General features: G+C 29.2%; 3 protein-coding genes across 3 annotated transcripts; 1 reads left to right on the top strand and 2 right to left on the bottom strand.

Moving 5' to 3' along the window:
- Positions 1-380: 380 nt before the first annotated feature.
- LOC136079360 (uncharacterized) lies at positions 381-941 on the bottom strand. The gene has a single exon (XM_065795095.1). It carries the CDS (start codon positions 939-941, stop codon positions 381-383), a length of 561 nt encoding a protein of 186 aa, XP_065651167.1.
- Positions 942-8,954: 8,013 nt separating this feature from the next.
- Positions 8,955-9,467, bottom strand: LOC136079359 (uncharacterized). The gene has a single exon (XM_065795094.1). The coding sequence runs from the start codon at positions 9,465-9,467 to the stop codon at positions 8,955-8,957; it is 513 nt and encodes a 170-aa protein (XP_065651166.1).
- A 9,320-nt stretch (positions 9,468-18,787) lies between these two features.
- On the top strand, positions 18,788-20,034 carry LOC136079358 (uncharacterized). Its single transcript, XM_065795093.1, has 2 exons — positions 18,788-18,891; positions 19,110-20,034. Exons 1-2 carry the CDS (start codon positions 18,788-18,790, stop codon positions 20,032-20,034), a joined length of 1,029 nt encoding a protein of 342 aa, XP_065651165.1.
- Positions 20,035-24,865: the final 4,831 nt, after the last annotated feature.

The following is a 24,865-nucleotide window of genomic DNA, read 5'->3' as shown; positions in this document are numbered from 1 at the left end:
GTTTGTATAACTAATAGAAAATAAAATGTGGATTAGTCGCAGAGAATCCATTTATTATTTAGATGATTGTCTAGATACAATGTCATTAGAAAGAGAGCTCCATATATTTATTATTCTTAGAGAAAAAAAGTTCATAGGTAAATTTAATCGTGAAGATTGTTTTTTTAGTTTATATACATGACCACGAGTAATAAATTGGCTATCTATTTCAAAAAGACTTCACTATTGTTATTTTTGCACCATTTATAGACGTTGATTAGGTCTGCACAAAATAGCCAGTATTTTGTCATATTAAACACCAACAATCTTTGTTCACACAGTAGATAATATAATCCATTGATTCGCTTCGAAGCTCTTCTTAACACATTTTCTATTTGTTGTTAGTCTTTGAGAAGTCCAAGGTTACAGATTGATCCACAGTATTCTAAGTGAGGGCGGACTTGAGCTGAAAATAGTTTTTTGAAGGATAATAAATCTGGATATGATGTAAATGTTCTTTTTATTATTCCTATTATTTGTGTGACTTTGTTGACTTGAATAGTTGTGTGTTTGGAAAATAATAAGTTTGAATCTATGTGAACACCTAAATCTCGTTCGCAATTTGTGGGTTTAATGTTTACTCTTATATTTTTTTCTGGATCATGTATATTATAACTATGGGATTTGTTGTTGTTTCCTAAGTGCATTACAGAACATTTATCAATGTTAAATTTCATTCCCCATTTTTGAGACCATGTTACAAGAGCGTCGATGTCATTTTGTAATTCTTGCGCAGATTGAGCATTTTCAATAGAACGAAAGATTTTGGTATCGTCAGCGAAAAGAACAGCTTTTGATTTGATTACTTCAGGATATCTTTGACATATATAATAAAAAGTAACACTGACGGGACGGAGTCTTAACTCCACTTTTAACGGGTACCCAGTTTGAGTAATCACCATTAACAACAACTCTTTGTCTACAGTTTTTCAAAAAGTTTTTAACCCAATATAGTATTGATCCATTTATACCATAAACTATAGGTTTAGAAATAAGAAATTTATGTGAAACTTTGTCAAAGGCTTTTTCAAAATCGAGATAAATGTTGTCGATGGGAATATTATTATCTAGTGATGATGTCCAATAATTAATTACAGTTAAAAGGTTAGTTAAGCAGGAATGATCTGGACGAAATCCATATTGGCGTGGACTTAATAAGTTATTGTAAATCAGGTGTGTCATAATATAATTTTTTCAAAGATTTTTATTAAAGTACAAGTTATACTGATTGGTCTATAATTAAGTGCTTTTGATCTGTCTCCTTTTTTGAATATGGGTGTAATAGTTGCGTCTTTCCATATTTGGGGTATTGATCCACTCTCAAGGACTTTGTTAAAAATAGTAGATAGATGTTTAGACATTTGAAAGCAAGTTTTCTTTATTATTATTGGGTGTAATTCATCAGGGCCTGGTGATTTAGATGAGTTTAGACTTTTGAGGTATGTTTCGAAAATTTCTAGACTTAGATCAATATTGTTTGTTAGTGGATTTACATTTTTATATGTTAAGTCAAATGGTGGTATTGCTATTATTTTTTTGTTTAAAAAAGTATTAGCAAAATAATTATTGAATAGATAAGCATTATCTAGATCAGTAGTTGCAATATTATTTTATTGGATGTCGGGGAATGCTTCTTTGTTTTTTCTTTTTGATTTGACATACGAGTAAAATGCTTTTGGATTTTGGTCTGTCTCTAGCAAGTTTTTTTTTCAAATTCAATAATTGCTTTTCTGCATGGTGCTTTTGTTTTGTTTCGTGAAATGCGGTAATTATTATATGCTTCTTCATTTCTGTTCAATATATATTGACGATATTTCTCTCGTTTAAGTTTAAGTTCATTGATTACTTGAAAGTCAATCCATTTTGAGCGTTTTATATTTTTAAAGTTAGATGTTGGTGTATTATTGTTGATACTAGTTTTAAGTTTATTAAAAAAGATACTCCATAGCTGGTCTGAGTTGGATGTTGGACAGAGTTTAATATTTGCAAGATCTTCATTAATTTTGTCATAGTTCCCTTTTGTGTATAAATGTTTTGTATAGAATGGCGGTATATTTACAATAGGTTCAATCGACACAGTAAAGTAGAGTAGTTGATGATGACTTTTTCCAATGTGTGCTAGAAAAGAAAATCATGTTTTCATCAGAAGTAAATAAGAGGTCAATTGTAGAAGGATTTTAATTTAGTCTGATGTGTGTTGCTTTTGAAATATGTTGGGTTAAAAAAGAATCGCGAATTTTTTCGGTAAATTTAATTGATTTAGAGGCATTTGTAATAGGTTGTTTTGGATTTTGCCAGCTGATATCTGGTTGTTAAAATCTCCAATAAAAAGAATTTTTGGATATTTGTTTGAAATTTTGGCAATCTGTTGATTTATGCAGTTAGTTTTTTCATCGTTACTATTCGGTGATCTGTAATATAAACTTAACAATAACTTAGAAGTTTTCATTATAATTTCACAACTGAGCAATTCAGATGGAGATATATATCTAGGTTTATTAGGGAAGATTTTAGTTTGCTATGTACAGATATTGCTAAACCTCTTTGGCAAGAACTATTGCTGTGATTTGTATGTAGTAAGTAATTTTTAATAGCAAACTCGAGATCATTAACTTCAATTTTTTTATTTTTAGGCAGAGTTTCTGTTAAAAAAATAATTTCGGGTTTCAGATTGTTAACAATTTCTTTGACCTCATGGCGCTTATTTAATAGGAAGTCGATGTTTGTGTATATAGCTTTTAAGGATTTAATTTCAGTAATTTTTTTTATGGTTTGAAAATTAATCCAATTTTTTATAGTTTTTTAAATTTTTTGTTTACTAAAATTAAGTTTGATGACTTCGTTGCGCCTAATGCACCATCGAAAGGGTGAGTTTGGTTCATTTTCTAGGAATATTTGGGGTTTTTTATTTCTTTCTTTTCTAAGTTGAGAGTCAATTTTCCTTTCGGCGAGTTTCATGGATTACTTCAGGTTTAATGAAGACATTTGTATATTTTATGTTTTTGCGTAATTCCCTTGTGGCAAGTAAAACTTTATTGCGTTTGCAGTTTTCAGGAAGTAGGGGAGACCGGGGCTAGTTGGCCGCAGGGGTAAGTTGGCAAACTGCGTTTATCTTCAGAGCCTTTCATCAGAAAGTGACAAAAATTACACAGAACCTTACTAGTTGATCATTTCATCATTCAATATAGTATTTTGAGCAGCCGTGGCGCAGTGGTTAGTATTCTGGCTCAGCACCCAGAGGTCCGAGGTTTGATGCTCTAGCCAAACAAGCGATATTGGTACGGAAGGAGGCGTGAACTTCTTGTTAAATGCTCTCCCGCGGTGCTCTGTGATAAGACCGTAAGGACTTCTGGGAGCACCTAAAATAACTACAAAAAAAAAATTGTAAGTATTTGCGCATGCGCATGGGAGATATTAAAATTTATGGGTTTTTTGGACAAAAACGTAACTTTTGGAACATCGCTTCCATTTTACTTTACAAAGAAAATAATTGGTTGTATAAAAAAAAAATTATTGTAAAAGTTCCAGTCACAATTGGTTTACTATATCCAATCAGGCTTTTTTTCAAAGTTGCCGTTTTTCAGGATCTATAGACTGTTTATTGAAAAAAAGGCTTTCGGGGTAAGTTGACAAAATTTTCACGGGGTAGTTGGCTCATAGCATTTACTATACATTTACGATGGAAGAAAACATAAATTTTTATAAAATTAATTTTTGTTTTAATTTTTAACAATATTGAAAAAATTTACTCTAACAAAAAAAATTTTTTTTAATTTCTTTTTAGGTTTTTTTCACAGATAAAAAGCGTGATACTGTTTTAGCTGTTATAGGTACTAATATTTGGTACCATCTAAAAGTAATATTAAATTTTGGCTTAAATTTGTTGCCAAAATTAATAGTAAAAAAATTTCTATTAATTTTGCAATTAATAGTACATTAATAATCATTTTTATAGTTTGCCTCAACTTACCCCGAGGTGGGGTAAGTTGGCGCAATTTTTTTTTTTTTTGAGGGCCCAGGAAGGCCCCAAGAATTTTTTTTTGTAAATGAATGCAAATTTTATAAGTTACCCAAATTCATACTCTTAGAGACTACACTTTAATATTTTCAAAAAAATGTCCTGTTAGGGCTACAGAGCTCATAGAGTAAAAACCGAACCAACTAGCCCTGGTCTCCCCTTCAGCAATAATGGGCGGAGGAGTTTTTGAGTCTTTTTAGTTTTTTAATCTTATTATTACCACCAAATATTCTAAATTCTCCATAACTTGAAAAAAAAATAATCAGTTTGATATTAATACAAAATATATTAATTGTGAGTGCCTTTTTATGCTTAACTTTGTTTTGCCTCGCTTATATCAAAAAACCGTCTTTTAGATGGGTCTATTTCCAAACAATATCTTGAATTATATTAATACAAAACCTTTTTTAGAAATATTTTGCACATGTTCTAAACATGTAAACTAAGGTATTGACATTTGTATTTTAAGATTATTTGGCTCCATCAACAATTATCGCAATTCTTCTATAAAACATTAAAAAAAAAAAATTTTGAACTTTGAAATGTCATTCCCTACAATTTGAAGTGGTTTACTTCACAAGATATTATGTTTTCTATTACACCATGTTTTGCAATAATCAAAAACAGAAAAACCCAAAAGAAGATTTAATATTTAAAAAAATCTCCCAACTAAATGCTCATCCACGCGCTCTGTGATAAGACCGTAAGGAGTTCTTGGGGCACCTTAATAAAAAAATGAAAAAAATGAAAAATTATCCAGTTGTGTTTATGGATGTTTAGCGTTGCTAAGGCCGTTGCTGTGGAATTTTTTTTTTTTAAAGTTACCTTTTTTTTAATATTAAAAAAAAAACTTGGCAACTAATTTTATATATTATTAATCTACAATAAAATGCCTATCAAATGAGGTAAATATCAGAAATTTTATTTTTTTGAAGAAAAATATGGATTTTGTACCCCCTTAAGAATCTGACAATCAGAAAAATCAAGTAAAAAATATTTTAAAAAATTTATGTCTATCAACACTCCTTAAAAGCTACCAGAGCTATATGAATCTGTTTTTTTAGTATCTTTAGGGATTGTCCATTAAAGGCGTTATCTTGGATGGGGGAGAGGGGTCTACAAATGAAGTATATTAGATGGGGACAGGTGGTCAGTTATAAAAGTAAGGAAACACTAAATTTAAAAAAATGTTGAGAAGGTAGGTTAAAAGCGTAGGTATTTTTAGGGAGGTGGAGGGTACTCAAAAAAGCGTACAGCAAAATGCGGGGGAAGGGGATAAAAAGTATTCATGCATTAAGAAAATATTCCCATTGCAGTAAAATCTCTACCAATTTCACAAAAACCTATTACTGATTTGCTTCATAGATTTTAGGACCTTGACCATGGTTTTGTTTAACACATTCTTTTGATGTATAAATGGATTTACCCCATTTGTTCGACTCACATAAAAGTTCCCAGTTATGGGCAAATCGCTTTCTCTTCTTTCTGTTATCACTGAGTTATTTTTTTTTATGGTCACATTCAGGACAAATGATTACTTAAAATGATTAAAATGATTACTTTTTATTTATTAACTTCTCTATACTTGAGTAAAGAAAAATTGATTTATGAAAAGTAATCATTTTTCTTTTCTTATTACTTTACTATTTGTATTGAGATTAGTTTGATCTTCAGTTAGCCTCCTTTCAATTATGCTAGATGTAACTTTTTCTGGTGAAACATTTGAAATATTTATTCTTGAATATTTGTATAGAGGAAGCTTCTTCTTTTTTTCTTCTTCTTTTCGTGAAAAATTTTGCTTGCTGCTCCTTTCACTTTTATTAGAATTTGACACACGTACAACTTGTTTAATATAAATCAAGAGATAAAAGATTCATAAATTATGATTTTATACCACAACCAATATAAACAGTCTAATATGACAATTATGATAAGAAAATGACTTAGAAGCATGACCAAAAACACCGCAGATTTATATCGCATTGGAAAAAGAAGCTTCACCAGATTTGTCAATTTGGCCATCTAACTAGGGTAAAATAAGGTCTCAGCTTTTCGTTGCTATAGCACTGCTAAAGTAAATAAACAAACTAGCTAGTAAAATATGTTATTTTTAACCCCTTTAGTTTAATCAAAACTAAACAAATCAGCAGATAGAGGATAAAATTTTATTATTATAGATAATATGAATGTTAAATTTTATCCTCTATCTGCATACATATTATCTATTTTTTTAATTTTTGATCAAAAATCTCGATCGAAAATTTTTTTTCACAGACCTATCACGTTGAAATAAAAGATTATCAGTCAAAAGATCTTTGATGAGATTTTTATTATCCAGAAAGGTATACATGGTTTTGGTTTTTTTTAAAAGACTAAATAAGAACTTTTTTAGGTGACTCCTTGCAAAAGGAAATTTGCCTCAGAACTTAGCGCAGTGTCTGTTTTATCAACGGTGTTTCATTCGTATCATAATTTACCGACATCAGAATCAAGAAGCTTTCGAAAATGGAACGGTATAAGCGAGGTTTAGTTAAGGTGAAAATAATAAAAACATTTCCAAAAGAATTTTCCTTTTATATGCAAAACAGTAAAGGGTCCAAGAATTTTTTTTCTTGGAGAGGATGGTGGGGGGAGGGGGGAGTGTTGAGAAAAGGTCCCCAATTTTTAGGACTTTTTATTTATTCGGATATTTTAGGACTTTTAGGTTCTGGTGGGGGGGGGGGGGGGGAAGAGGGAATGCCTAACCCCACCAAAATGCAAAAGTTTAAGTTTTAAAAACTTTAAAAAAAGAAAATATAAGAAGATAATTTAACTTAGGCACTTTACACAATTTTACTATTATAATGATAATAGTAAAATCAGAGCTCTAGCTTCAATTAATACCAAAGTACGCGGATAATAAAGACGTTTTCAGAGTATATTTATTTTTAAATTTGAATAACTGGTTCCCAAGTTATGACAATTTATGTTGGGCCCAATAATGTCAAGATTTGTTGAGTTTTCTTTAAGGAATTATGACACCAAATTTTGATATTAGATTTAATTTTTCAAATCCCATCCATGAGAAAGTGTTTTATTGACGTTCTAATGCTAAATTATCTTTATTGTTTTCTTTTTTTACTAAAGAATCAAAGCATTCAATTCAATATACTATTATTCTCATTTAAAGGGCCCCCAGGTAAGAATCCCAGTGCTTGTTTACCTTATTTGGGGCGATTGAGTTAAAAGATATAAAAGCTTTGTTAAAACCGTGAAAACTAAAGAATAAGAGCTTTGTCAAACTATCAAAGTGAACATATGCATTTACATTTATAAATATCAAGAAAATACGTAAAAATCTCAGGGCTTGTTTCCCCCATTCGGGGAAATTGGGCCAAGAACAATCAAAGCTCTGTAAAAACAATAAAAGTTTAAAAAAAAGTTTAAAAGTTTAGTTTAAAAAAAAGTTTAATTTAAAAAAAAGACCTTTTCAAACTTTCAAAATGACCAAATTCATTTATATTTATAAATATTAGGGAAATATGTAAAAACACACAGGGCCCGTTTCCTCATTTTGGGGCGAATTGGGCCAAGAGTACAAAAACCGGTTAAGACCATAAAAACTAACTTTAGTTAAAGAAAAAGATACTTTTCAATTTTTCAGAGTGAAGAAATTCATTTACATTTATAAATATCAAGAAAATATGTAAATATTTTAGGGCTTCTTTCCCCGAATCAGGACGATTGGGCCGGAAACAATTAAAGCTCTGTAAAAGTAATAAAAATTAACTTTAGTTAGAGAACAAAAGCTTTTTCATTTTGTCAGAGTAAACAAGTTTATACACGTTTATAAAAATCCAAAATATATGTAAGAACCCCAGTGCTCGTTTGCCCCATTTTGGGCGATTGTGTTAAAGGCAATGATATTTATTTAAAAACCAAAAAAATAAACTTTAGTTAAAGAACGAGAGCTTTTTTATATTGTATGAGTAAACAAATCCATATACATTTATAAAAATCCAAATTTTCCGGAAAACTTTGTAAACCATGGAAATGCAATGCCTTGCTTGTCCAACCACTGTCTGAAACACTCCATGTATTTTCTTCTGGGGCATTTTCATTTTGAAAACTTGAGAGAGACCTAGTAGTTTTTCCTTTAACCATGGAATGCGATGGAAGAGAGTTAACTATTGCATTGATACAAGCTATTACTGTTATTGTTTCCCGGTTACCTGAATGACGACAGTGTAGATACTTTACTCCTTTCTTAGCAATTTTTTTTCCAGGGCGATAATTAAACTGCATCCCAGTTTCATTCATATTCCAAATGTTTTGCAGTTTCTGAAGTAGGTCGTTTTCCATAAACACATTATTAAGAATGGAAAAATATTTCAACACTTTACAAACATTCATATACTGATGTCTAACAGCTGCTGTACCTTCCGGTTGACGTAAAGTTAAATCTTTGTGCCTTTTGCAGATACCACGCCAACAATTTTCTGTAGGAGTTAGTAGTAGAAAAAATCGGGTCCTGGCTCATTTTTTTTTTCAACCATATCCTTAACCATAATCTCATATCATGTTTAGCTATAAACATATCCATATTCTCATAAGTCATTTAAACCAGTCGTCATATGAAATGCTGTTTCTATTATCATAAAAAATCAAAAGATTTTTCCGTAGATCCAAAGGACCTTAAAAAAAGTGCATTTTCAAAAAAAGTGTCTGAACTAAAATATAAAGATAATGGTAATATAACAACCATAATATATTAACATATTATGGTTACAAACTATAAACTCTGAGCTAAAAAATTTTTTGTAATTTTAAATCAATTTTTCAAGCTATAATTTCATAACTGAAATCTAAGCTCAAGCGTAAATGTAATCTAGCTACGCATAATAGTAAATTACTCCTATTAAATCAGACTTGTCAATTCTTTATTATCAACCCATGAGTTAAACGACTCAGGATATCCATACCACTTTACTAATGATTTGTTTTTAAGTTTACGAATAACTTTTTCAATCCTAAATATATTTTGATCCGTTTTTTGCATTTCTTGTTCATAAAAAGTACCTTGTATTTCTTCATTATTATCGTCAGTCAATTTATAAGTTGGTGGATCTGTAAACTGAATTTTTGAAACAGTAAAAACTTCTTCAGTCCATCTCGGTGTGTATCCTTTTTCAAACGTTGTCTTCTTTTTAGTTATCCTAACTCTATCACCAAATGAAAACTTTTTTCTTACAGACTCTGATCGTACATTTCCATTTAGATTGAACCAAACAATATTCTCATTCTTTTTATCGCTAGCTTCAACTGGTGTCATTTTAATTGAAGAATGCTTTGTGTTGTTGTATTTACTTACCATTTCATCTAAAACGTCAATATCTTTACTAGTAGAATTAGCTGAAAAGTACTTAAACATTTTATCTTTCATTTGTTCTATTCCAACGTTCAACTACGCAACTTTTTTCTTCATTTTCAGTTGAATATAACTCTACTCCTAATGCTTTAACATGCTTATTATAAAATTCTAAGTATTTTATACCGTCATTGAATTTGGAAAAAGATTGCATGTCAACTAAATCAGCAGCCCATATTTCATCGATTCCATTTACAATCACTTTTCTTTTTCTGAAATGTTTTACAACTGGTTTATGAAGTTCGTTTGCAAGTTTGTCAGTCCATTTCAGGTCTTTATCCTCTTCTTTTTTACTGATTGTTTGTAGTTTTTTTGAGTAGTTTTAACACCCAATTCATATGGGTCTGAAAGACCTAACCCAAACTTTGCTTTAGATGATATAATAGGTTTTATAATACCTTTTTTTTTTTTTTTTTCTTTAAATTTTCACAACTACATATTAATTACAAATTTTTTACACTGCAATATTATAAAGAAACTGTACTTCCTAAACAAAACAAAAAATACATTTTACAAAATACCGTTAAGTATAGGAAGCAATAATTAGGTATGCTATGACTTGATAAGAAGGGTTTTGTTGTTGTAGGGAACTCGTAGAAGACTGAGATTAGTCTTATCATCGAGAACCTTGAGGTATTGCGTAAAGCACACATATAAACAATGTGATTCTCATTAAAGAAATGTTTTACATGTTATTATTGCAAACTTTTTTTTCTTTTCTTTTTAATTGAACTATGTTTTGTGTTAGTGTTGAGGTTTATAATAATAATACTAGCTTTATTTGTTAAACAAAAATTTACATTTTCCATATGTATTTGATTGCTGATTATTTTAATTTGAGCGTAAATTTTGATTTACCATCAGAACTAGAACATTTCTAGGTAATTATCCATATTAAAAACATGATTTTTGAGTTTCGACTTTAAAGAAGTTATATTGCCTGGGAGAGAAATCGAGGTATAATTCGGAATTAATTTGTTGAATAAATATGGGCCACGATAAGAAATAGAAAATTGAGAACTTTTTTTTTTTTCAGGGGTACAATAAAGTTACCAGTTGCTCTTGTGTTAAATTTGTTGATATTAGATTGAAAGAAGTTTCCTGTGAATCGGTTTGGAACTAATCCTAGTTTGTATTTAAGTATGAACAAAATGTTAGCGTAGATATTAATTTGGTAAATGTTTAGTGCTTTCATTTCTTTTAATAGGGGTTTAGCGTGGGTCAGTTTGTTTTTATGATGTATTATTCTAGAAGCATGTTTTTGTCGTCGATAAAGAGATATTAATTTTGTCTTGTGTGTGCTTCCCCAGGCTATGTTGGCATATGTGAGATAACTATGTATAAAGGAAAAGTAAAGAAGTTTTAGGTTTTTTTGCGATAAAAATGGTCTAGCTTTAAAAAGTATACCAATACTTTTAGATATTTTTAGTGTTGATGGCATTTATATGAGCTGTCCATAAAACATTTTCGTCAATAATCACACCAAGAAATTTAATTGTTTGGGTTCTTTCAATTTTTTTGTAGTCAATACTTAGTGTCGGTAGAATTGATGGTAGTTTGTTCTTCTGTTTCTTTGAGTAAAATAAAATATATTTAGTTTTTTGCGCGTTTAATGATAACTTGTTAGCACTGAACCATGTTTTAAGATTTTGAAGTTCAAAGTTGACTTTATCAAAGAGGTCATTGATAGAGGTAGATGAATAGAACAGATTGGTATCATCTGCAAACATTATACAATCGAGATTTGTAGAGGCTTTAGGAAGATCGTTAATGTAGATAAGGAATAATAAAGGTGCAAGAATAGATCCCTGGGGGACACCGCATTTGATTTTTAATAACTCCGTATTAGTGATACCGTCTATAATAACACATTGTTGCCTGTTATTAAAATAATTAGTGAACCATTTATTAGTTTGATTTTTTATACCGTATTTTCTCATTTTTTCGAGCAGAATTTTATGGTTGACAGTATCGAAAGTTTTTGTAAGATTGATAAAAACTCCCAATACAAATTTTCCTTTATCAAATGACGAGCTAATGTTGTCCATAAGGTCTAAGGTTGCATGTTCCGTAGAATGGTTAGTTTGAAAGCCGTATTGACATTCACTTAGAATTTTATTGTCTGCTAAATATTTATAAAGTCGGTTGTACATTATCCTTTCCAGGAGTTTGGAAAACACTGGAAGAATTGAGATAGGTCTATAATTGGTTAGCAATGCCGTGTCTCCAGTTTTAAATACAGGTAAAATCTTCGCAATTTTTAATTTGTTCGGAACAACTCCAGTTCTAATTGATGACTTGAAAACATTAAATAAAGGATCTGCTACAATGGATAAAATATCATATACTACATTGCTGGAAATGTCATCGATGCCCGGAGCTTTGTTCTTTCTGATTGATTTTTTTGCTTCTTCAAATTCCTCCAATTTTAGGTCACTCTCAGAAAATGAACTAGTATGGTCAGTAAAATAGTTATTAAATGAATTGTTCGAGTTGTTTATCTTGGATGCCAGGTTAGGACCGATATTTACAAAAAAGTTATTAAATTTGTCGGAGATAAAGAAGTTTCTTTATCTGTATACTCAATTCCATTTTCCGCAATTCTGGAGGGTAACATTTCGTATTTAGTTTTGGTTTTTCCGATAATATCGTTTATAATTTCCCATGTTTTTTTTATGCTACCATTGTGTTTTGTAATTGTTTAGAATAATAAATTTTTTTTGATTTATTTTTAATTTTTTCAAAAAGGTTTTTGTATCGTTTATAGACAGTAAGATTTTTTTCGTTTCTATTTTTTAAATATTTAATGTATAGTTATTGTTTTTTCTTTGACGATTTCTTTATTCCGTTAGTTATCCATGGACATTTCAAATATTTAACTTTTATTTCTTTTTCAATAATTGGAAAGTGTTTGTTGTAGTGCTCAAGAAAAATATCAATAAATATATTATAAGCAGTATTTGTAAGTCCTCGGTTGCATTGTTGATAAACATTTGACCAATTTGTTTTTGATAAAGTTTCTTTAAATTTGTGAATCGAAGATTTGTTAATTTTTCTTTTATATGTTTTAATTTTTGAATTATTTAATGAGGAAGAGTTTTGTGTAAGTGAGAAGAATATTGGAAAGTGGTCTGATATATCAATTTTAAATATTCCTGTTTTTAAAGATATGTCTAAAAATGAGTTGGTCAGTATATTATCTATGACTGTAATTGAGGTTGAAGTGACTCTGGTGGGTTTATTAATTAATGAGAATATACCGAGCTGAAACAAATTATCAAAGAAAATTTTAATGTTATTGTTTTCATTGTATTTTAAACAATCTATGTTCATGTCTCCTATGCAAAAAATATTTTTTTTTTCATTGTTGAGTTTTATAAAGATTTGGTTCAGATAGTTAGAAAATTTGATAATATTGCCATCAGGTGGCCTGTAACAAGTAGTTACTAGAATGTTTTTTTATTTTTATTGATTATTTCTATGGTGAAGGCCTCATTGTCGGCATCGGAGAACGAGAGGTCGTTTCTAATTTTTTTTTCAAGATCATTCCGAATATAAACTAAAATTCCTCCTCCTCTTTTGGGTATTTTCCTTTCAAAAGAAATCATGCGGTAGTTAGTAATTTGAAGGTTTGAACTTGCTTGAGAAAATTCGTCAGTACACCACGTTTCTGTAATACAAATCATGCTGAATGAATAATTACATTCTAGAAGAAAACTTTTCAATTTGTCGATATTTGAGTTAATACTTCTTATGTTTATGTGAATAACTGTAAAATCTTCATTACCTTGTTTGAATTGGGATTTAAAAGTATCAATTTCAAAATATTCTGTATTACAACATTTTTCGTTAAATATTTTTTTATCTGCGTGATAAAAATCGTTAGGTAAAATATTATTTGCGGTTTTAAAATAATCGGAGTAATGGGTTTCAAACTCTATTGTTTCGATTGCCATTTTGTCGGTTTACATAATTTAATTACAAAGATTGCGGTTTGTTTGTTTTTTTATTTTATTTTTTTGCAAACACTCTCCTATTTACGAAATTCTCTGACAAATATTTTATCATATTTGATAATAGCGTACCTTCTTTGCGTAGCCGTTTGACTTCTTCCCAAAGCTTTTTCCTAATCTCCATTGTTTGATTCGAGAAGTCTTCGTTAATGAAAATACCCGTTCCCTTGAGTTTTTTTGCTGATGTTAATATTTTATTTTTATTTTGAAAGTCTAATAATTTAATAATCATGGTTCGTGGAGATTTATCTTCTTTTATTTTCCCGATACGATAAGGTCTTTCAACTATTATTTCCTCGGAGATTCCCAGCTTGTTTATAAATATATTTTTAAGCTCATTTGCACGATCATTCCAAGTTTCAGTGGGCAGCTCAGTTAATCCATCAATTCTTAGGTTATTCTGTCGTGAACGTTTTTCCAAGTAATTAAATTTGTTTTTTAAATTGCCAATTTCGATGTCTAACAAACTGTTTGTTTGTAATATTTTATTTAAAAAGTTTTCTTCCTGAAAGTTAATACTTTCCTTTAAATCACTGATGTCTTTTTCAACAATTACAGGTTTCGATTTGTTTTTATTAAACTCGTTTTCAAGTTTGTCAAGTCAATCGGTTATTATTTTTAAGTTCGCACTTAAAATATCGGTAAATATCTTTTCCTGATTTTTTAAAAGTATAGCAGTTTCAGTTAAAATGCTTTTTTTTTGCTCATCAAGTTTGATGCTCATTAGTTTTTCTATATTTTTCATCATAACTTCCATTTTGTAAATAACTAATCGCTCGATAAACACGTCTTGCTCGTTCAATGCCGCAAGTCAAAAAAAAAAGAACCTATATACCTCGTTCAATTCTTTCAAGTATTGTTGGATTTTTTATAGAATCCATTTCTTCGATCATAATTTTATCAACTAAATTTCTTTTTGCAGTATCATCGAAGTATTTATAAGCAAGATCGTGATGGTAAGCTCTATCTATAGGTTTACTCCATTCTTTATATGCGCTAGTAGAAGTTAATCGTTCATCTAAATTAGTGCCTGGACCAGCAAAGTTTATTCCAGCTAAATGCATTTCACAAGGGAAATTTGCTCATGGTAATTTTATTTTTTTAGTTATTGAATTAATTGAACTCACTAAATCTCCTCCTTTTTTGATGATACAAATTGAGTTTATGTTGTTCCACAAATAGCGCAAGTTCCACGTTGCATATTTCATATTTTTACTCACAACATTTTGCAAGTTTAGTGTATTTGTTTTGTTTCTACATTTAACACAGTACATTTTTATATATATAGAAATTTTTATATATAAAAAAAATCTTATATATAAAAATGGATATTATAGATTATTCATGGAAAGTAAATAAAAATAAGCGAAGTAATAGTATCATGTTACCTAAAAGTATAAGAGGAATTATTGTTGGAAAGTCGGGTTGTGGAAAAACTACTTTATTATTAAATCAAAAGTGAAACTTCCAGTAACTTTTCGCGCAAGGCAGTGTGATACTATAACTGTTCCATAATCTACAACGTTTTCTTGGAGACTTAGCGTAAAGACATCTCCAGAAAAACCAAGATACATTATTGTTGGATTCCAAACAAATAAAGATGGAAATCAAGAAGTTATTTCTTCGATATTTGATCATTGTGACTTGAAAAATATGTACATTATGCTTAATCAAGAAAGATATCCAGCTGTTGACTATAACTTATCATTTCCAAATCATCAATTTTCTAGAGCTTATTGAGATGCATCTGTATTTAGTGAAAAATTTTATGGAATGAACGATTTGATAACACAAAGCAACATAACTCCTTCAGACTATAAAGATTTATACCCACTTATGGTTTTTGATGTTAGTAGACAATCAGAAAAATTAAAATCATCAGTAGTAGATGTATAAATTAAAGCAACATTAATGCAGCTGTTCCAGCAGATACTGAAGCGTTTGCTGTTGTAATATCGGATAAGTTTTTACACTTTCAATCAGACGGAAATAAGTTGAACGTTGTTTACTAACTTTTTTTTGAATTGATTTAGAAAATTTTTTATCTTTATATAATAAAAATGTATTATACAAGGGAAAACTTGCGGAAGTTGTTAAAAGAAAATAAGATTTCACAAACATCTAAAAATGATGTTACATTGTTAATGATTGCTGTAGATAATGGGTTGGTTGATAAAGAATCAATCATGTCAAAAGTACCAGAAGCAACTGATGAGAAAAGACCAGTTGGAAGACCTAGAATACATCCAGTAAAAGAAGAGAAAAAAGAATTTGATCCAAAATATGAAAGATTAAGAACAATTAAGAAAAAACCAGTCACTATTAAATTAACAAACATGGAAACAGGAGAAGAAACAGTATATAAATCTTTATATAGTGCAATGCGTGGAACTGGTCATGGATATAGATATCTTGAAATGCGTGATGGGAAGATTGATAATGGTTATAAGATTGAAATATCAAATTCTGAAAAGTTAAAAAAATAAAATCTTGATATATAAAAAATGGATCTACTAGATGAACCTATTCCAGATATAACATCTTCAGAAACTGTAACTCCTACACCTTTTATATATAGAACATTGGCTACAAAAGAGCAGGAGATTGAAAAATATCGAAATGCTACTTGTTAATTCTAATGGAGGATGGGGGGGATGTATTTAAATTTCATATGAAACTTTACATATGAAATATTGAAAAGAAAAAATATTTTGAAAAATCATTTAAAGAAAATGAAAATGAAAAAAAAATATCTTGCTATATAAAAATGGAAAATAATAAAACGGTAAAAGAATTAAAACAAATCGCTAAAGAGCGAAAAATTAAATATTATTATAGAATGAGAAAAGATGATCTCATAAGAGCGTTATCACACACACAGATGCAATCAGTCGAACAGATGGGTACGAAGTATCTACTTGATGAGCCTGTTCCAGATATATTATCAACAATTTTAGCTCCGTCACCTTTTCAGCCTATTACACAAATTAGAAAGGAAATAAATAAAAAGATTAATTCTCTTTTATATTGGATTGTATCATATTTTCCAGAACCAATTAAAAAGGTTGTGAATAAAAAAGTTGATGAATTAAAATCTACAGTTTTAAATTTGTATCAAAAATTTGGAATTAGAAATCCGATAGAATTTAAATTATCACAATCAGCTGTTAAGAATGTAACAAATCAGTTTTCAGTTAAAGGAATAAAAGGATATGATGCTATATCCTTCATAAACGCTGATAAAAAAAGTGCAATTAAAATACTTAAAGAAAATAGAAAATCCAAAGTTAATATAGTTCTCACTTGTGAAATGAAGCGTACTGATATTAAAACAGGAAAAAACTATAACCACAACTGTTCCATTTACAATGAAGAGTACTGTTGTATTAGAATCAACAGATTTAGATGAGTTTTATGAAACAGCAAAGTTGAGAATTTTAGAAAATTTATCATCATTTCAACAGCTAGGGTCAAATTGGAGATTTGTTTCTGTTAAAAAGATGGATATAAATACTATAGAGTATAATCCTTTTAAAGCTAAATCTTATATTCCACTTGACAAAAATTTAGCAATTAAAAAGGCAATCGTTAACATAAAAAATGAAGATAATGAATGCTTTAAGTGGTGTGTTACAAGAGCATGAAATCCTAAAGATAAAAATCCTGAAAGAGTTGATACAGAGCTTAAAATACAATCTAATAAAATTAATTGGAAAAAAATAGAATTTCCAGTATCTTTAAATCAAATTACGCAATTTGAGAATAACAATAAAGATATAAGTGTGAATGTATACGGATACGAGAATTCAGTTTATCCTTTACGTGTTTCAAAGAATAATGATCGTCAGCATTTAATAGATTTATTATTAATCTTAAATAGTGAAACCAATCATTACTGCTTAATAAAAAGTTTAAGCAAATTACTTTCTTCACAAACATCCAAGAAAAAATGTACTATTCACTATTTTAGAAATTGCTTACTTGGGTTTAATTCTGAAGAATCATTATCTAAACACAAATCGTATTGTAATACACATGATTCAGTGCGTATTGAACTTCCACCACCAAAATCGACAATGCAGTTTACTAATCACAATAGATCGATGAGAGTACCATTTGTAGTATATGCTGACTTTGAAAGTTTCATCAAACCTATCAGTACTTGTGAACCTAATCCTAATGAATCCTATACTAAACAGTATTAAAAGCATATACCAAGTTCGTTCTGCTACTACATTAAATGTTTCGATGAAAATTTTTACCAAAGCAATCCAGTTTCATTTACTGCAAATAATGAAACGGATGATGTTGCACAAATATTTGTTGACAGATTACAAGAAGGTATCATAAAAATTTGTAACAGGATTAAATTTAAAAAGAATATTGTATATACACATGAAAATAAGAAGGATTTCGATGCAGCAGCTGAATGTCACATTTGCGGAAAAGATTTGGATAATGATAAAGTACGTGATCACTGTCACGTTACTGGAAAATATAGAGGTGCTGCTCATAATAGTTGTAACTTAAAATATAAAATTCCAGATTTCTTCCCAGTACTATTTCATAATTTATCTGGTTATGATTCTTACTTATTTATCAAGAAATTATCAGGAGGTAAATTGAGCTGTATCCCAAACAACAAAGAAAAGTTTATTAGCTTTTATAGAGAGATTAAAGTTGGAGAGTTTGTTAAAGATGGAAAGAGTGTTGAAATAAAGCGTCAGATTCGTTTCATAGACAGTTATAGATTTATGCCTTCTAGTTTAGATTCTTTATCAAAAAATTTATCAAAAGAGCAATGTAAAAATATCAGAAAATTGTATTCAGGGAAACAATTAGATTTATTACTAAAAAAAGGCGTATATCCCTATAATTGGGTAGACTCTGTTGATAAATTTAATAAAACTCAATTACCCACAAAAGAATCGTTCTTTTCTAAATTGAAAGATGAAGATATAATTGATGATGATTACTCACATGCACAAAATGTATGGAAGGAGTTTAATTGCAAAATATTTAGAGATTATCATGACTTGTACAACATTTCAGATGTGCTTTTACTAGCAGATATTTTTGAAAATTTTAGAGATGTTTGCATGAAAAATTATAAAATAAATCCGGCTTGGTATTACACATCACCAGGATTAGCTTGGGATACAGCATTGAAGAAAACAAAAGTAAAATTAGAACTGTTAAGCGATTACGATATGATACTAATGATAAAGAAAGGAATAAGAGGTGGAATCAGTTCATAGTGATTGATCGATATCATTATCGAATAGATTAGGAACATCTAATAATAAGTACATGGATGACGCATATGACAAAAGCAAAGAATCAACATTCATCCAATATCTAGACGCTAATAATCTATATGGATGGGCGATGAGTAAGCCACTTCCAACACATGGGTTTAAATGGATGGATGAAGATTAGTTGAAAAACTGGAAATCAATTCCATGTATACTAGAAGTTGATTTAAATTATCCTGAACATCTGCATGATGATCATAATGACTACCCACTTGCTCCTGAAAGATTAAATATTGATAAAGTTGAAAAACTAGTTCCCAACTTGGAAAATAAGAAAAATTATGTTACCCATTATGAAAATCTTTAATTTATGAAAGATTAGGTCTAAAGATTACAAAAATTCATAGAGGTCTAAGTTTTGAACAAAGCTCTTGGTTAAGCGAATACATTGAGCTAAATACTAATCTAAGAACCAAGGCAACGAATGATTTTGAAAAAGACTTTTTCAAACTGATGAACGACTCAGTATTTGAAAAAACAATGGAGAACATTGAGAACAGAGTTAATGTTAGATTAGTGACGAATAGAAATGAAGCTGTTAAATTAGCTTCAAGACCAAACTTCGAGAGTCGAACAATATTTGATGAAAATTTAATAGCGATTCACATGAAGAGAACCAAATTAATGTATAACAAACCAATTTACTTAGACATGTGTGTTTTAGATTTAAGTAAAACTCTAATGTACGAATTTCATTACGATTATATAAAGAATAAATATTCTGATCGAGCAAAACTATTATTTACAGATACTGATTCTTTAGCATACGAAATAAAAACAGAAGATTTTTATGCTGATATTTCTGAAGATGTTGAAAGCAAATTTGATACAAGTGAATTTGATCCAAAGCATCCAGCAATAGAACTTGTAGGATTCAAAGTTGAAAGAAATAAAAAAGTAATTGGAATGTTTAAAGATGAGTCTGGAGGAGCACAAATTGAAGAACTTGTAGGATTAAGATCTAAATTGTATTCCTACAAAGTACACGGTAAAGAAAATAAAAAATGTAAAGGAATAAAGAAAAATGTTGTAAAAAATCATATAACACATGAAGATTATAAACATTGTTTATTAAATAAAGTAGATCAAATTAGGAAAATGAATGTAATAAGATCACATTCACACGAAATTTACACAGAAGAGGTCAATAAAATAGCAGACAATGATAAAAGAGTCATTTTAGAAGACAGAATTCACACATTAGCATATGGACACTACAAATTAAAAGTAAATAATTTATAGGATAAATAAGACAATAGGACAATTAGGTCAAAGAGCCCATAGAGTAGGGTAGCCCAAGGGGTGGGGGGTAGGGTAGCCAAAAAAGTAAAATTATTTTTTTGAGAAAAAAAATAATTTATAAGTAAAAATGAGAAATAACAATTATAAACTTATCAATGTTGAAGGGATAATTTTACCTAATGAACCTTTAACAAATTTTCAATTGTTAGAAGCAGCAAAAAAACTAAAAATGAAAAATTTTAAAGGTGTATTTGTAAGAGATCAATTACCTAAAAATACCCAAAACAGAGAATGTGGAATATTAAATACAGGAAATTCAAGTACACAGGGTTTTCATTGGATTTGCTGGTACAAAGACGGTGAAAAAAAATTAAGTTTTGACTCTGATGCACAACCCCCACCTGTCGAAGTTGTTAATTATTTAAAAGACTCTGTTTATTATAATAGTGATAGAGTTCAGTTTGGAAATACTTCATTCTGTGGACATTTGTGTCTCTATGTTTTAAAAAAACTAGATGAAGGATATGATTTTCAGAATACTATTAATAATCTATAGTAATTTTTTTTTCTTAATATATAAAATGCCTGTTGATAAATTCGGACGTACAACAATTTATTCAACTACAAGTCGAGTAGTTTCAAATGGATTAACAGCATCTCAAGCTGATAGTATGTTTATTAGAAGAAATGGACAAAATAATGCAACTAGTGATATTGACATGAATACAAACAAATTAATAAATGTAGCAGAACCTACAAATCCAAATGATGCTGCTACAAAGTACTATGTTGACACAATAATACCTAATCCTAGCAGTTTATAAATAGTACCAAATTCAAGTTTAACATGCATGGGAGTAAAATTCCAGACTCTTGAAGCAAATACAGGTACCGATGAAACAGCAGTTTTTATTCAAAATAGTGGTCCTGGTATTCTCAGAAAACTATGGTTAGAATTTAAAGGAACAAATCCTAATGGAAGTGTATCAAGTAACGTATTTATTAGGGTATATGCAGATAATACGCTTTGCATAGGAAGTATAGCTTGTGATTTATTATTCGCTCCACTTGGTGGACCATTTTATACTAACTCTTTACAAGGTTGTAATATACATTCTAATATTGAATTAGGAGGATACTTTACACTTGATTTACCATTTAAAACTAATCTAAAAATTGAATTATACAATAAAACTGAAATTCTACTTACATATTGATTGCAACCTTTTATTAAAATAAGTTCAACACAACAAGCAAATATTATTTCATTATTACCCCCATTTATTTCAGATCTTAAACTATACTCATCAACATTCAGATATGTGATACATATATTATTAGATACTCTAGGAAATAAGAACGGTGTCTACTTAAAATATATTAAAATGCATGTTATCGGTAAATCTGGAAGTCGGTGGGAATCAAGAGTACGCATGTATGACGCAATCAGTTCTCCTAAAAACAATGACTCAGTTATTCAACCTTGGACATCCTATAACTATAGTAATTTAATATTTCCTGGATACGAAAATAATAGCAAATGTATATACTGCTCATCTGGTTTAGTAGATTTTTATTTATCTTCATGGAATGGAATTAATATTACTTCATCTGCTAATAGATCATCTGGACTATTGTATCAATCAAAACCAAAAATTGATTCTACAACTACTATCTCTTTTTACAGAAAATTTGCTAAAAATGACTCCATGCCTAGCGTTACCTATGGTAGAAGATTATTAGTAACAATAAACTCTGGCGATGAGCAAGTTGGGAAATCTGGAAGTTTTGATTTAATAGGAGTAATTTACTATTATACGTAGCTAGATTACATTTACGCTTGAGCTTAGATTTCAGTTATGAAATTACGGCTTGAAAAATTGATTTAAAATTACAAAAAAATTTTTAGCTCAGAGTTTATAGTTTGTAACCATAATATATTAATATATTATGGTTGTTATACTACCATTATCTTTATATTTTAGTTCAGACACTTTTTTTGAAAATGCACTTTTTTTAAGGCCCTTTGGATCTACGGAAAAATCTTTTGGATTTTTATGATAATAGAAACAGCATTTCATACGACGACTGGTTTAAATGACTTATGAGAATATGGATATGTTTATAGCTAAACATGATATGAGATTATGGTTAAGGATATGGTTGAAAAAAAAAATGAGCTAGGACCTGCCTTTTTCTACTACTGGAGTTCTATTCTTGGATGAATTTTTATGCTTTAAATCAAAATTTTCAGCGAATTTTAGAAATTGTGATCGACCAAATCCGATTCCTGAAGCTGCACAATTATATGCAAAATCAACTAATTTATTTTCTTTTTCTTCATCTAAAATAGTTGGATATCCAGGTTTGGCTCCCATTTCCGTTACTTCAGAAAGTTGAACTTGTAACGAACATCTTGGAATGTCTAAAGATTTACATGCTTGCTGTTAAACTCCATTTTTAACAGCCTTAATTGCTGATATCATCGATCATTCCATAAACGGTGTTTTCCGCGTTTGCTTCTCTGTTTTTCAATTTTTGTTGAATTTTCTATTTTTTTAGTTTTATTATTTTTTCCATTTTAAAGTAAAGTGCAAAAAACACCCTGAAAATTTAATTATAAAATGGTTATTAGGGTGTCCCAAAAATGTATCATAAGTCGAACTTTAATGTGCGGAGTACTATACTATGCAGAATACTACATTTGGCATAATTTTATCCATAAAGAAAAATAAAACAAAAATTAAGCTTTTAGTTCAAGGGGAATGTTATTTAGGTGAGTTTACTTTTATATAATAACTTATTATAAATAAATTTTGATTTAAAATTGATTTTTATCCGAGTCAATTTTTATTTATGTTTCGACAAAAGCATGGCTAACAATAAAAATCAATGATGCGTGTTTTATAAACAATAAAAACTAATGATAAGTCAATATATAATTAAAGTAAAAATCAAGTTTAAAAGTTGTTTTCAACCAAGAAATTCATCTAAAACACAGGTTTGAACTTGTATGTAAAACTTATTTACCAGTTTCACTACTTTTTCATTATTATAGCCCTGATTCAATCAACTACAACTAAATGCGACTAATGCGGATTTTTTAAATGAAATAAATTGATTTTAGAAAATGTCTCTCGATATAAATTCTCGCGCTATTTCACTGAGAACAGATATTGATGATGCTTCAAAAGCTAGAAGGAAGAGGAAATAGTTTTATTTCTTTTTTTGTTTTTATTTTTATACCTGTATATTTATTTATATTTTTTTATTGTATAACGATTTTTATCTTAACTATCTTATTGTACAAATTTATTGAATATTTAAGGAAAGAACAAAAATAAAAAACAAAAAAAAGATTAAAAAAGATTTGCTAGGGTTCCCTTTACAGACTTTTGCCCCTAATAGACTTCCAACAAATGGAGAAATGCTCAGAAGTTATTACTGGCTTAATCTCGAAAAAAGCAATTGGTAAATCTGTAATTAATTAACAAAAGCATTACATTTTTTACATGTTTAATGTTAACTTTTTAATGTTTTTTATCTTTTAGCATCACACAGATTAACATCAAAATTGGTTGTCCAGTTGTTTCCAGGAAGGCGTATTTAAGATGCTCCAGGTTTGCTGATGGATTGTGCAAAGAGAACACCAAGCAGATAATTACTGATGTATCTATTATGAGAAAGTTTGCCAATTTATAGGAGCAGGCTGGGTTTAACGATGTTTTAATTGTGACGGAGCAAAACTATCAAGACCAGAACCACCAAGAAAGTCAAGAAATACCACACTTATAAAAAGCTAAAAACACTACAACTACCATAGTGTAGCTACAAAAAGAAGGTGAACACTTTTTTGAAAAAGAGCAATGCTCTCTATTAATAAAACAAACATATTTGATTTAATAAAAAGTGATAAAAATAAGGATGAGGCTAAGATGGAAGACATAAAATTCTTGAGGCTTTGTCTGAGAGGGAATATGGCCAAATTCGGGAACATGGACAATAAATTTTGTGAAAATGCTCACAGGATACAAGAAAAAATAATTAAGATGTCTGAGAAAATCCAAAGACATGAAAATAAAAATAAGAAAAAGAAGAGTAACTATTCGGACTTTTCAAGCACAGATAGTGACAATCAAACTGAGTGCGACGAACTATTGAGAGTCGTAAAATGTTATGGGAGGAAGTAAAAAGACTACGCAGTGAAGGCAAGTATGCTGTTATAAAGTATGAAAATTTTTTTTGCAGGGAATTTAGAAACCCAAACATTACGTTTTAAAAAGAAATTTTTCTAAAAATAAATGCCCGTTAAAAAAAAAAAAAAAAAAAAACCATGGCTGGGACTAGTGATTTTGAATCCATAAGTTTCAACTTTTCTGAAATAAATAATAATGAAAATATATAACCCGATATAAATTTTTTCCACGACACGCTTATGGATTGCTCATATCACTATCCCAACGAATTAGAAGGGTTTCTTTTTAAAAATGTTTGCGACAAAAATGTAAATAAAATTAGAATTCTCCACGTAAACATTCGAAGTCCTTATAATAATTTTGAAAAACTTCTCAATTTTTTAGAGGAAACAAAAAGTTGTTTTAATATAATTTGTCTGACTGAAAAGTGGATTTCGAGTAATTTAAATAATACTTTAGACTTTTGTATTTAAATAATACTTTAAACTTTTGTATTATTTTAAATTAATTTCTCTCCAAAGGCAAATAAATAAACGTGGCGGAGGAGTTCTTATAATGTAAATGAAAACATTGTTTACCATGTTAGGAATGATTTAAGTGTATCTGATGGCGATAAAGAAATTTTAACTATTGAA

This window comes from Hydra vulgaris, chromosome 04 (genome assembly GCF_038396675.1).
Source record: "Hydra vulgaris chromosome 04, alternate assembly HydraT2T_AEP".
Taxonomy (NCBI): Eukaryota; Metazoa; Cnidaria; class Hydrozoa; order Anthoathecata; family Hydridae; genus Hydra; species Hydra vulgaris.
This window is presented reverse-complemented; position numbering and strand designations above follow the sequence as displayed.

Bases quoted from the DNA above. Each gene is read 5' to 3' on its own strand.
- LOC136079360 (XM_065795095.1), bottom strand. From the start codon at position 941: ATGGTGATTACTCAAACTGGGTACCCGTTAAAAGTGGAGTTAAGACTC.
- LOC136079359 (XM_065795094.1), bottom strand. From the start codon at position 9,467: ATGTTTAAGTACTTTTCAGCTAATTCTACTAGTAAAGATATTGACGTT.
- LOC136079358 (XM_065795093.1), top strand. From the start codon at position 18,788: ATGGATGACGCATATGACAAAAGCAAAGAATCAACATTCATCCAATAT. The intron at 18,892-19,109 runs GTTTAAATGGAT...AATTTATGAAAG, and splicing joins AAGCCACTTCCAACACATGG to ATTAGGTCTAAAGATTACAA.